The 13,081-nt window shown below is 48.1% G+C and overlaps 2 protein-coding genes across 2 annotated transcripts; both read right to left on the reverse strand.

Annotated features, from left to right (window-relative positions):
- Positions 1-618: 618 nt before the first annotated feature.
- Positions 619-3,241, reverse strand: LOC135458198 (endonuclease domain-containing 1 protein-like). The gene is made up of 2 exons (XM_064733196.1): positions 2,923-3,241; positions 619-1,795 (listed from the first exon to the last, which is right to left on the reverse strand). Exons 1-2 carry the CDS (start codon positions 3,205-3,207, stop codon positions 1,250-1,252), a joined length of 831 nt encoding a protein of 276 aa, XP_064589266.1. The 5' UTR covers positions 3,208-3,241; the 3' UTR covers positions 619-1,249.
- A 4,135-nt stretch (positions 3,242-7,376) lies between these two features.
- Positions 7,377-10,234, reverse strand: LOC135458611 (endonuclease domain-containing 1 protein-like). The gene is made up of 2 exons (XM_064733844.1): positions 9,926-10,234; positions 7,377-7,916 (listed from the first exon to the last, which is right to left on the reverse strand). The coding sequence occupies exons 1-2, from the start codon at positions 10,205-10,207 to the stop codon at positions 7,377-7,379; spliced, it is 822 nt and encodes a 273-aa protein (XP_064589914.1). The 5' UTR covers positions 10,208-10,234.
- Between the last annotated feature and the right edge of the window lie 2,847 nt (positions 10,235-13,081).

Raw genomic sequence — 13,081 nt, forward strand, 5'->3', positions numbered from 1 at the left:
ACAACAGAAGAAGGTGACAAAGCTGTTGGAGTCCAGAGGAGGCCACAAAGATGCTCCAAGAGCTGGAGCACATCTGCTCTGGAGAGACGGTGAGAGAGCTGAAGGTGAGGGAGCCTGGAGAAAGGACTCTTGGGAGAATTTGGATGCCTTCCAAATGGTTTTAAATGAGGAAGGGACTTTTGACAAGGGTCTGGAGTGATGGGATGCAAGGGAACAGCTTTAAACTGAAAGCAGATGGGGTTAGATGTTAAGAAGAAATTCTTTACTGTGAGAGTGGTGAGGCCCTGGCATAGGTGGTCCAGAGAAGTTGTGGCAGCTTCATCCCTGGAAGTGTTCAAAGCCAGGCTGGACAGTGCCACGGGCTGCTCCATCCCTGGAAGTGTTCAAAGCCAGGCTGGACAGTGACACAGGCTGACCGCTTGGAGATGACCACTGCTAGCCCAAGCTCCTGGCCCGTGCCAAGAGTGGCTGCTCCCCATCTGCCCCTTGGGCCGCTCTGGGGGGCAGTAAAGCAGGGCAGCCTCACCCTCAGAGGCAGCAAAGCTGCTCTGTGCAGCTGCTGCTAGAATCCTGAGTCAGGGAGTCCAGAGTGAAGGAAAAGAGAGGGATCACTTGGATAGGTTCTCAAAAGGCTTTAATCTGACAGGATCCAAGAACAAGTGACAGTTCCAACAGGGTAACAGCATTTTAAGTTTGGGGGAGGGAACATGGGGAGGATACAATCTTGGACCAATGGTGAGACACATGGGGAGGGGCACAAGGTGGGGTACACATCATGACATCCAATGGGACGCAACAGGGGAGGAGAGGAGGCCAAGCAGACAGAATAGGTATCTGGGATCCAGGATGGACACAGAAGTTTCTGGGAACAAAGATGGGGTTTCTGTGATGGACAAAAGAGGAAGGCAGGGTCTCCCTGAGTGTCAGGGAAGGTTCTGAAATAAGGGGTTGGTCTTTAGGTAGATGGACAGGGGAATGGGTGGACATTGCTCAGGAACAAACCAATATGTATGGGGTACAACTGGAACAAATAAATTTGAACTTATAACATCACAATTTCATAACAAAGAAACCTACTAGCACGGGACAGGGCTTGGAGCCACCAAGGATAGTGGAAGGTGTCCCTGCTCATGGCTCAGGAGCTGAGACTACAGGGACAGTCTTTGAAATTCCTTGAAACCGAAACCTTTCTGTGGTTCTATGACATATGGCAAAAGCTCCTGAGCCTATTCCAGCCAGGATGTGAGGCTTATTCTCGGGGACAGTCACTGTCAAACAGGGAAACCTGTCCCCTCCCATAGAGCTCAGTTAACGTGTCCTCCAGCTCTCCCAGTGTGAGGAGCTGAACCTGGTTCCTGTCGTTCTCAGCAATGACTGCCCAAGCCTTTATGTAGTTGTTGTCCACCACGCAGCAGGCAGCTGACCAAAGGTGGCTGGGTTTATTAACCCTCCCCTTGGCAATGTAGTTGTTCCCAGGCACAGCACCCACGATGACATAGGTGGTTTTGCAGTCCTGGGTCCTCCTGATCATCGTTTGCTGCTCGTAGTTGTTCCAGGCGCCGCCGTTGAGTTTCTCATCCTGGGGCACTATGTTAGTGAGGGTGAAGGTGGCCATCCTGCTGCTGTAGTCATCGTGGTGGCCATTGGGGTTCAAATGGCCCCGGTTCAGACCCGTCAGGTTCTTGTAGTCATGAAGGATAGCCTGGCTCTGGCTGAGTTTCTCTAAGGTGACATTGTATTGATTTAAGAGTGTCCACTCTTTTTCCATAGTTTTGGGATAAGTTGGGCCAATCAGCTTGACAGGAAATAAAAAGAAAAAGCTGTTAATGCTGGGGATGAGCATAATTGAACAGATTTCCCTAGAGCAGAAGTGTCTGAGTGTCAAGATCCTGTTTTTTGTCTGCTCCTGATGTGGTATAATACCAGATTAGTTGCTTGAGTTCCTATGAGGAACTCACAGTGCAATCAAACTGCAAATATTTTTTTTGTTTCAGAAATTAATTTCACATTTAGTGCATTATATTTAGCTGTCCTTTGGAACACTACATATGAGTTTCTTCTGTGGTTCATTTTCACCTAAATCAATCCTGCCCCTCTGTCTTTAGCAATGACAATAATTTCCTCTTTTTGTGCCCATTATTTGATTGGCCTGTTTTCCTAAAGTCCTGAAGTTTGACTGAAAGACATCTCGGAGATCTCTGTTGGTTTTGGAGTTCTGTCTGTCTGCTGGATCCTTCTAGACCAAGCCTGGGCCAAAGGTGCTCAGGGGTCACTGCCCATGGATGGAGATCACACCCTTGTGACTGGACCAACACTGATGCTCCTCACTTTGCACTGCCTGAAATGCCCCTCCAGAGATCCCTCCCCAGTTAACCTGACCCTCTCATGGCCAGTGCCTTTTCCCTCTGGGTTTTGTCCCTGGGCCATCTCTCTCCCTTCTGAGTTTCTCCTCACTTCTCTCACACCAATCACAAAGCGTGTTTAACACTTCACTGGGAGCAGTGAAGCTCTGCCAGGGGTGCAGAACAGCTCAGGGCAAAGTGGGAATCACAGCCCAGCAGGACTGTTGGTCCCTCAAGTTTTGCCTCTCCTGGATGCCTTTTCCCCATACCCAGCAGAGCAGGGCACAGGGAGGGGAAGCATTTGACTTTGTCATGTCATGCCAAGTAATGTGATTTGCTGTTCCTGTCAGGTGAAGGCAGAGAGCTGGGCACCTTTGGGATGTGATTCATCTCATGCTCCTGCTGATGTCTCAGGTGCGTCAGAGAAATCATGTGATGAACAAGTTTGAAGTAAAATGAGGAGAATCCTGTCCAGTGGGTCCATTTGCATGTGTATAGTGGGTTGGTACAAAATATAAATGGTTATTGTAATACTGCTTTTAATGACTGGAGGGTGTTGTGCTGTAAGAGAGACACTCACCTGCGGCTCAACCAGCCAAGTTTTAGGTCTTTTGCCTGGTCCAGGCTGGTAGATGTAAGCAGAGTAGACAGGAATACGCATCATCCTGTCATACAGGGTTGCAAAGTAGTACTGGTTCTTGTAGCGCTGGCAGATCCAGGCTGGTTTCTGTGGCTCCAGGGCTTCATTCGGGGGGATCTCCCGGAAAAAAAACTGAGGACATGAAGTTTCAAAGGAGTTCACCACCTCGCTGTGTCCCAGCCAGAGGCAGCTGGCCAACACCTGCAGCAGCAGCAGCCCCAGCATGGTGGCAGGATTTCAGTGAAGGGCTCTTGCTCCCCTGCAAGGCAAATGCAGAGGAGGGGACTATGAGAGACCAAGGAGGGGGTAACTTCTGTCCTCCTCGGTAAGGAAAAATCATCAATACCATGGGGTTGTGCAGGGAGTTGACTGGGGATAAAAGGATAGTGTTACAGGAGAAAATACAGTTGCTCCTCCCTGGATGAAACACAGTCAGCATGCCTGGCCTCGCACACACAAGGAGGACTAAATCTAAGGTGGGCCTAAACAGCAGGTGGAGTGGAGACACCATGGCCAGGCTCTGTCAAAACCCTTGCAGAGGAGACACCTTGGTGGCGTTTTCTAGCTGATAATCTGCATGACAAGTGAAAACCATAGGAGACAAATGAAGATGTCCTGCTGCTGAATCAGCAACCATAGCAAAATCCTCTCCTTGGACTGAAAGACATGCCCATCCCAAGGTTACTGCAGGTACTTTACTGAGATATCCACCCCGAGGCATGAGAGCCTCTCACTGAAAAAGATGTTTGACTACATGCAAACACCACCTAAATGTAAAGAAATAGTATAAAAGTGAATTAAAAATGAAAAGAAGTGATGGAAGACTCCATTGTAACTACTGGAGTTAATTGATGGGCTGAACCTGCCTTCTCTCCCTTAGAGATGCCTATTGGGTAAGAATCCTACTTTAAGCATGCTAAATGATTATCTCAAGCCAGCTTTTGCTGAGGAATATATTGTTCTGAATTAATATCTCACTTTGAATGTCTCTTTGCAGTCAGATACTTTCACTGGCAAGTCTCAAACCTCAACCTGTCACAGTTTTATTAATAGTGTTACTCTGTAAACAGTTAAAGTGAGTCCTTCAGGGGCACTGGCAGTTTCTGGCAGTGGGTAAAGGTGTGCAGACCCAGGAGGGCTTTCTCTGGTTGGTGTGTGACCCTGAACAAGTCAGTCAAACCCTCCAACCCAGAGAACTGCTCAGTGAAGGGTCCCTACGACAGGACACCAACAGGCTGAGAAGGGTTTTGGCTTTCATGTGGCAGTAACAGGCTGAACACACACTGAAGGTTTGAGTACATCTCCCTTTTTCACATGAGAGGATGAAATCTAAAATAGGTTTTAAGTGCCCAGAGGAGGCAATGGTGGGGGCATAGTCTGTCCGAGGGGTGTTCCAAACTCACCCAATGCCTAAACAGCTCTCAAGGCAAAGTTATCATGAAACTGAGATATGGCACTGGGACAAGGTCACCTTTTCCAGCCTATTTCAGTTGAGCTCAGAGCTCAGCTTTGCACTGGCACTGGAGAAAAAAACCCTTTGACAAAACAGGGCTGGGAAGCCCCTATTTCCAAACGTGATCTCATAGAATCACAGAAGATGCTGAGTTGGAATGGACCCATCAGGATCATTTGGTCCAACTTCTGGCCCTGCCCAGGACAGCCCCAGAAATCCAACCATGTTCCTGACAGTATTGTACAAACACATTTTGTACTCAGGCAGGTGTGGTGATGTGACCAGTTCCCAGGGGAGCCTGTTTCAGGACTCAGCCACTTTGTGGGTGAAAACCTTCTTCCTCATATCCAGCTTAAATCTTCCCTGACTCAGTTTTAGGCCATTCTCAGTCCCTCCTGCTCTCAGCACCTTCCCACAGCACACACCTGCAGCTGGGCACAGACTCTGCTCAGCCCCCTGCCATGCTGGGCTGGGCTTTAATCTCATGGGCCATTGGGCAGGCAAAGAACAGCAATGCTGCACTGCCTGTAGCTCTCTGGCCCCATCCAGGTTCACACAGACACTCAGCTCTTCCAGTCAGACCCAATACTGAACCCCAAATCATGCACCTGGGCTCCTGCCTCTCAGCTGACGTTGGGGTATTAAGCTGCATATCCCCTTGGCTCTGATGCAAGACATCTAATCCTTTTTCTCTTTAGCAATCCTGCATCAGTAAACTGGAAACTAAGAACTCTTTAGCAACCCTGTGACCAGTAAGCTGGAAACTAAGAACAGGAAGAACAAGTGGTGACTTTTTACAGTACTCTGCAGAACATGCCCACAGCTGCCCCAAATCAAGTAGACAAGTTCCTGAAAAGTCCTTTTGTATGATGCCCTCCACAAGTTTAAAATGTATTTAGCTGACTTAATGTCTAACTTAATATCAGATATATAGAAACCAGCCTACCGTGGGAAGGAGTGGCGCAGGATTCTGCTTGAGCCCCAAAGTGGCAGAGGAGTCTCAAATGCCTCTGCTGCAGTCTCAGACTGGCTGCTTCTATATGATCTCCAAGTAGGCAGAGCTGTTAGGTTTCCCACAGTGTTTAGAGGGATTTTGTCCAGGAGTTCAGCCACCTGTGTTTGTCCAGAGGCCTCTTGCAAGGTCATGGGTGGAGTTTTAGTGCTCAATAAACTCCTTCTTGTTAACAGTTTTAGTCTCAAAAAGAGCAGGCTCAGGGAACACTACAATTTCCTGAAAGGAGGTTGTAATGAGGTTGAATTTGGTCTCTTCTATCATGCCAGTAGTGAGAGGACTAGAGGAAAAGGCTTTAAGATGAGACAGGGGAAATTCATATTAGATGTTAGAAAAAACACTTTCAACTGTCGTGTTGCCAAACAATGGAAAAGGTTGCCCAGAGAGGCGCTGGAGTCACCATCCCTGGAGGTTTCAGAGGCATTTGGATTTGGCACTGGGTGATATAGATTAGTGGTTTAAGGTTTACAGTGATATTGCTGAGAGGATGGTGTGACAGGTTGACCTTTGAGGTGTATTTCAACCTTGAGTTCTGTCATTCAGTAATTCTGTGAAACTGATTCCTTCTTTTTGGCTTCCCAAGCATTTCACAAGCTTGCTGTGGAGGACAGGGCATTTCTGGGTACTGCCAGGGGTAAAGGTCCCCAGGACAGCCCAAGGAGGTGATGGAGGTGGCATTGATGGCGTTGGTCAATCATTCATAGTTCCAGAGCCTGGAAAGCTGAAGCAGTGGACATGGAATGAGCAGGAGTGAGGATGAGTGTGGTCTCAAGCCCCAGCCAGTGTGCAGAGGTGGGTGAGCAAGTCAGAGGCAGCCCCTGAGGTACTGGAATGTCTTTCAGCCTGAAATAGCACTGATGTCGTGGGAACTGTGACATTATTGGTAGTAGAAATTTCAGCAAGAAGGAACTTGTGGTTTATACATGAGATGACCCTGCAAACCAGAACTGCAGCAAATAATTTTTATTGTGAACCACTTAAGAAGTAAATGATGTGTCCTGTGATGATCTTTTGATTATGACATTGAATACATTGAACACATTTCTCCAAATCGGTTCCCAGTAATTTTGCAAAAAAGCTTCAGAAGCAGGTCAGAGAATTAAGGTATCCAAACATTGCATCACAGAAATTTATCTTTGGCTGCTCAAAGCTTCCTTTATATCTAATGCCTCATCCTGCCTGCCTGATACCACAGGTGCTGCTCTCAAGGTGCAGTTTCAAAAGCAATCAAACAAAAGCGTGTTTCACGATCACAGAATCACTGAATTGTTGTGTGTGGGAGGGACCTCTCAGAATCTTCCTGTCCATATCCTTGGTCAAGGATGGTCATCTAGAGCAGGTTGTCCAGAATCTTGTCCTTGCACCTGGAGTGCTGTGTCCAGGTCTGGGGCCCACAACAAGAGAAGGACTAAAAATATACTGGAGTGGACTCCAGTGGAGGCCATGAAGATGTTTCAAGGTCTGGAACATCTCTGTTCTGGAGACAGGCTGAGACAGCTGAGTGTCTTCAGCCTTGACAAGAAAAGGCTGTGGAGAGAAGTTCAATCCCCTTCCACTACCTAGAAGTTCACCAAGAGATCTGGAGAGGGATTTTGGACAAAGGGATGGAGTGACACGACAAGAGGGAATGGTTTCACACTGACAAAGGGCAGGGTTACATGAGATGTTAGGGAGAAATTTGATACTGAGGGGGTGGTGAGGCCCTGTCACAGAGTGAGCAGAGTAGCTGTGGCTGTCCCATCCCTGGAAGTGTCCAGGGCCAGGGTGGATGGGGCTTGGAGCAACCTGGTGTAGTGGAAGGTGTCACTGCACAAGGAAAGGGATGGAACAAGATGATCTTTGAAGTCCCATAACACACACAGCATTCTGTGATTCCAATGGCATGTGGGGAAAGCTCATGAGCCTTTTCCACCCAGGATATGAGGTTTGTTAGGGGGGACAGGCACTGTGGAACAGAGAAACCGGTCCCCTCCCATAGAGCTGGGTCAAGTTGCCCTCCAGTTGTGATCGTGTGAGTTTCTGCACCCGGTTCATGTTGTTTTCAGCAATGACTGCCCAAGTCTTCATGGTGGTGCTGGTCTGGCAGCAGGCAGCCGACCAGATGTGGCTGGGCACATTAACCCTGTTATTGGAGATGTAGGTGTTCCCAGGCACAGCACCCGTGATCACGTAGGTCTTTATACAGCCCTGGGTATTCCGAGCCATCGTTTGGCTCTCGTAGTCTTCCCACTCGCCCTTGTTGAGTGCGCTGTTCTGGGGCACTATGTTGGTGAGGGTGAAGGTAGCCCACTTGCTGTTGTTGCCACTTTGGTGGCCACTGGGGCTCAAGTGACCACGGTCCAAACCCTGGAGCTTGTTGTAGTCTTGGTTGATAGCCTGACTCTGGCCAATTTGCTGTAGAGTGATCTTGTATCGATTACGGATGGACTTCTGTGTATCTATATCCTTGGAATAAGTTGGGTTGATCAGCTTGAGAGGGTAAGAAGAGAAAAAGGTTGTCAGTACTGAGGATGCATGTAATGAAACTGATTTTCATGGAGCAGAACGCTATAATGCTCAAAATTCCATTTATTGTCATCTCAGTGTAGGAAAATGAATGAATCTGAGAGAAATCATATGTTTTCACCCTCCTGCATGAAGGCAAGAGCTTTAAAGAGAAAGCAGCTCAGAATCTGCCTGCTCTCAGTTTGACTTTTTGATCCTTTGTGATCCAGCCTGCAGCCTTTTCTGGGAGCATGGATGATTGCATGAGACAAGGAGCATTTCCCACTCCTAGGGTTTAAAGGTGACTTTGGTGATTCACCTCCCCTGCCAAATCTGCTTCCCTTTCCTCCTGTCTCCACAGCCCAAATCTACCCAGGACTCTCCCTGGATCCCCTCACACCACACTGTGATTCTGTGATTTGATGTGGGGTTGCTACAGGTGTAGCCCAGTCCTGGACCACCAGAGGTTGCCTCCTGTAACCCCATACACAGGGAGAAGTGTCAGGAAATCAGTCCTGGAGCTGAGCTATGCATGGGAGGGCTGCAGTTCATTCAAGGATGAAGAGTTTTGCTCAGTAGGCAAAAAGATCTCAATGTGAAATGGAATCTGTTACAGCAGTGCCGGGAATGTGTCTCAGAGCTTATCTGGACTAGGGGGAATTTTCTGCAGCATCATGGGTATGAAATAAAAAAACATCAACTTCTGAGAGGAGCCTGTAATCCCAAAAGAGTCCCGGGGGAACTAAATAGCCAAAAATGCCTCTGGAGAAAGTTACTAAAATCAAGGTTTTTCAGGTATCCTGTGTCCAGGGTGTAGGAACATAAGGCCAGTGATGTGTTTGGAGCATGCTGGTCTGGTGGCACATCACCTGTCCCATGCAGGGGGTTTGGATTGAGATGAAATTTAAGGTTCCTTTCAGCACAGACCACTCTATGTTTCTATGATTCTACAAAATGACAGAAGTTTTTTCCCTCCCTAATGTGGAGACTCCGGTGGTGCAAGACCAAATTAGTTCCATATGTTCATGTGAGTAACAAGTGCAAATGGTTATTTTTTTCATATCTTCAGTACCTTGTTGTTCATCTTTAGGGAAACATATTTAGCCTTCCTCTGGAATGGGACATTACGACCTTGCACATTTTCACCAAAAACTCTCCAACAACTCTGCTCATGGAAAGGTCCTGAATGTGTTGTTCTTCTTTTCCTTAGGTGGACTGGCCTGTCCTACTGAAATTTGTCTTCAAGGACATTTGTCTCCTCTAGAGCTTGTGGTCTGTCTGCTGGATCCTTCTGGACCAAGCCTGAGCCAAAGGTGCTCAGGGGTCACTGCCCATGGATGGAGATCCCACCCTTGTGACTGGACCAACACTGATGCTCCTCACTTTGCACTGCCTGAAATGTCACTCCAGAAATCCCTGCACAGTTAACCTGACCCTCTCATCTCCAGTGCCTTTTCCCTCGAGGCTTTGTCCCTGGGCCATCTCACACCCTTCTGAGTTTCTCCTCACTTCTCTAACACCAATCACAAAACCTGTTTAACACTTCACTGGGAGCAGATAAACTCTGCCAGGCATGCAGAACAGCTCAGGGCAAAGTGGGGATCACAGCCCAGCAGGACTGTTGGTCCCTCAAGTTTTGCCTCTCCTGGATGCCTTTTCCCCATCACTTAGTCACCCAGCAGAGCAGGGCACAGGGAGGGGAAGCATTTGACTTTGTCATGTCATGCCCAGTAATGTGATTTGCTGTTCCTGTCAGGTGAAGGCAGAGAGCTGGGCACCTTTGGGATGTGATTCATCTCATGCTCCTGCTGATGTCTCAGATGCATCAGAGGAATCATGTGATGAATGTGTTTGAAGTAAAATGAGGAGAATCCTGTCCAGTGTGTCCATTTGCATGTGTGTAGGGAAGGGGGAGGAAATAGAAAAATCGTGTTGAATGCTGCAGCTCATCTCTGAGTGGCTGGAGGGTGTTGTGCTGTAAGAGACACACTCACCTGAGGCTCAACATACCACCATTTAGCTCTTTTTCCAGATCCAGGCTTATAGATATAAGCAGAGTACACTGGAATTCTCCTGTTTCTGTCATACAGGGTGGCATAGTGATACGAGTTCCTGAAGCGCTGACAGATCCAGGCTGGGTTCTGTGGGTTCAGGGCATTATTTGGAGGGGTCTCCGAATAGAAGAACTGAGGACAACTCGCAAAGGGTGTCACCACCTCGCTGTGTCCCAGCCAGAGGCAGCTGGCCAACACCTGCAGCAGCAGCAGCCCCAGCATGGTGGCAGGATTTCAGTGAAGGGCTCTTGCTCCCTGGAAGGCAAATGCAGAGAGACACTCAGCTTGGAGAGAGCAGGTCATGGCCTGGAGCCTTTTGGTGCAGGGGGACAGAGCTGGCAGAGCAGGGGATTGTGAGAGATCAGGAAAGGAGTCATTTCTGTCCTCCTGCATGTGGAAAAATCACAAGGGCAATAAGGGTAAAACCTAAAACAGAGTTTAGGTGCCCAGAGGAGGCAGCAGTGGGAGCACTCAGCCTGTAGGAAGAAGGAGCCAAACCCACCAGGACTGCAATCAGCTCTCACAGCAAAGGGATCTTGCAACTGAGGCACAGCCCTGGGACAAGGTCACCTTTGCCCACCTCCCTCCTGCTCTCAGCACCTTCCCACAGCACACACCTGCAGCTGGGCACAGACTCTGCTCAGCCCCCTGCCATGTTGAGCTGGGCTTCAATCTCATGGGCCATTGGGCAGGCAAAGAACAGCAATGCTGCACTGCCTACAGCTCTCTGGCCCCATCCAGGTTCACACAGACACTCAGCTCTTCCAGTCAGACCCAACACTGAACCCCAAATCATGCACCTGGGCTCCTGCCTCTCAGCTGACATTGGGCCATGGGTGTCCTGCTGCTCACCTTGCATTTCCACGTCATCCATTCCCAGACTCTGAACTTGCAGGCACATGGAGGGAGCAAATGAAGGGGCCAAGCAGATGGGAGCAGCAAGCATGAGGGATAACACCTCTGTCTTATCAGCACAGTGGCTGCTACAATGCAAGCCCTGAGGGGCAGCTCTTGTTCTGGTTGCTTGGGATTCCTGCTGATGCCCATCTTCAGCTTTGCTGATTGATTTCTCTGTACAGATAAAGGCACCACTGCAGGAATTTCTTGGACAGCCACCTGTCCTGTCTTTCTCAGTGGTGACATGATTTTCAGTAGTCATTAAGGTCATTCCTTTATGAGAAACCTGCTGAAAGTACCTTGGGATGCTGGCAAGCAAACAAGGGGCTTTGTCTCCTTTCAGAGGCAGCACAGGTTTGGGAGAGCAGGGATGCTTCCATTTGCATTGCCAGACACTCACTGGACAGATTTAATATCATCAACATTTGGGATAAGGCAGCTGGGAGAGGCAGTTCAAAGGGTTCCTGGCACACAAAGCTGCCACAGCCTCTAAAGCACAAAGCCCACCTTGGGCTGGCCAGGGGCTGAGCTCAGCACTGCTGAAGGCTTCACAGGTCACCTTGCACATTTGCCCTTGTCTTGTTCTTCTCCCTGCCCCACTTCTCTCCATTTACACTGGATTCAGGATGCTGAGCTGCACACAGCCCTGCTCTGACCCAAGGTATCTGGTCCTTTTTTCTCTTGCTCAGCCCTGGATCAGGAATGTGGTGACCAATGAGCTGCAAACTGAGAACTGCAACTACAGGTTCGCATTTTTACGGTACTTTGCAGAGCATGCCCAAAGCTGCCCCAAATCAAGCAGAGAAGGGTCTTCTGAAAAGTCCTTCTGCATGACCCACTCCATGAGATTAAAATAAATCTTACTAAGGTAATATCTAATATAACACATTCATAGAAAACAGCCTACCGTGAGAAGGAGTGGCACAGGATTCTGCTTGCAGCCCCAAAGTGGCAGAGGAGTCTCAAATGCCTCTGCTGCAGTGTCAAACTCTCTGGGTTTATATGCTCTCCAGGAAGAGGCAGTTGTTGGATTTTGCAAGAAGCTTTTTGAGTAAATTTTCCTGGAGATTTAGACCACACCTGTGTTTGTCCAGAGGTTTTTTTGAAAGGTCATGTGTGGAGTTTCAGTACTCAATAATCTCCCACATTTTTCTTGTTCAGCTGTTTGTTAGTTTTCAGATTAATTCAAAAGTGATTAATTTTCAGGTGAGCTGGCTTGAGTTTCTTTCCCAAATCACTTCCACTGTCCTTGCCCTCCTTAATGACAGAAAATACTCAAGTCTTACAAACTTCAGTGCATGCATAAGCTCTGATTGCCCCTTGGAGCTCAGCATCTCCAGCCTCACGTTTGCATATGTATATTTATTTCAAAACTCCTGTGTATATTTATTACAAAACTTTGAATATTGGAGGCATGTTTGACGAAGAAGCAAGAGCTTACCTTGATGCAGAATCTTAGAACAGTCAGCTGAATCATTCCTTCTGTTTTCTCCCTGGAGGAAGGAGAGTTTGAATCCCCAGGAGTGCACCTGCAATATATATCCAGGCATAAATTTGCCCTTTCTTAGAAACAGGGAATTCCACAAAAAGGAGAAGTTTTCTATTTTTATTTACAGAGTTTGTTCATACTCCCCCTGAAAGTGGTTGACAGTTGTTTTAGTGTCCCCAGACTTTCTCCCAAATTTGCTGACTTGCAGCATGGTGTCGAAGTCGAGGCAGTCACGACATAAAGCAGAGACCACAAGCAGTCTCAGTTGGTAACACTTGGCAACAGTTTATTAATGAAAATGGCTGATCTTTTATACACTTTCCAGTTGTTTGCCCTTCTTCTACCTTAGCTATTGGCCACAATAATTCAATATCATGCCATTGGTGAAAAGTTACTCTGACTCCACCTAACTTTCTAAAATCGCTTCATCCAGCTGCAGAATGCTCTTATCTTCCTTCTCTCGATCTCCTTGGTTACGGCCTTGGAGAAAGCTCCTTATCAGCTTCTTCTTCTTCTTACTTCTTGCTCCTTTAGCTAACAGGCCCGCTGCTAGCCCCTTCCACAGCATAGTATGTCAGGATCAGCTAACAGGGTCTGGTGGGTTCCTTGATCATTTCATCAGTCCCACCAGCTGCAGCTGCTGCTGCTCCAGCACCTACACGTGTTTCTGCTCCCAACAGAAATGCTCTGCTGACATTGGATGCACTGGC

Source organism: Zonotrichia leucophrys, chromosome 1A (assembly GCF_028769735.1).
Source record: "Zonotrichia leucophrys gambelii isolate GWCS_2022_RI chromosome 1A, RI_Zleu_2.0, whole genome shotgun sequence".
In the NCBI taxonomy this organism is placed as follows: Eukaryota; Metazoa; Chordata; class Aves; order Passeriformes; family Passerellidae; genus Zonotrichia; species Zonotrichia leucophrys.

Bases quoted from the DNA above. Each gene is read 5' to 3' on its own strand.
- LOC135458198 (XM_064733196.1), bottom strand. From the start codon at position 3,207: ATGCTGGGGCTGCTGCTGCTGCAGGTGTTGGCCAGCTGCCTCTGGCTG. The intron at 1,796-2,922 runs GTGAGTGTCTCT...TTTCCTGTCAAG, and splicing joins CTTGGCTGGTTGAGCCGCAG to CTGATTGGCCCAACTTATCC.
- LOC135458611 (XM_064733844.1), bottom strand. From the start codon at position 10,207: ATGCTGGGGCTGCTGCTGCTGCAGGTGTTGGCCAGCTGCCTCTGGCTG. The intron at 7,917-9,925 runs GTGAGTGTGTCT...TACCCTCTCAAG, and splicing joins GGTGGTATGTTGAGCCTCAG to CTGATCAACCCAACTTATTC.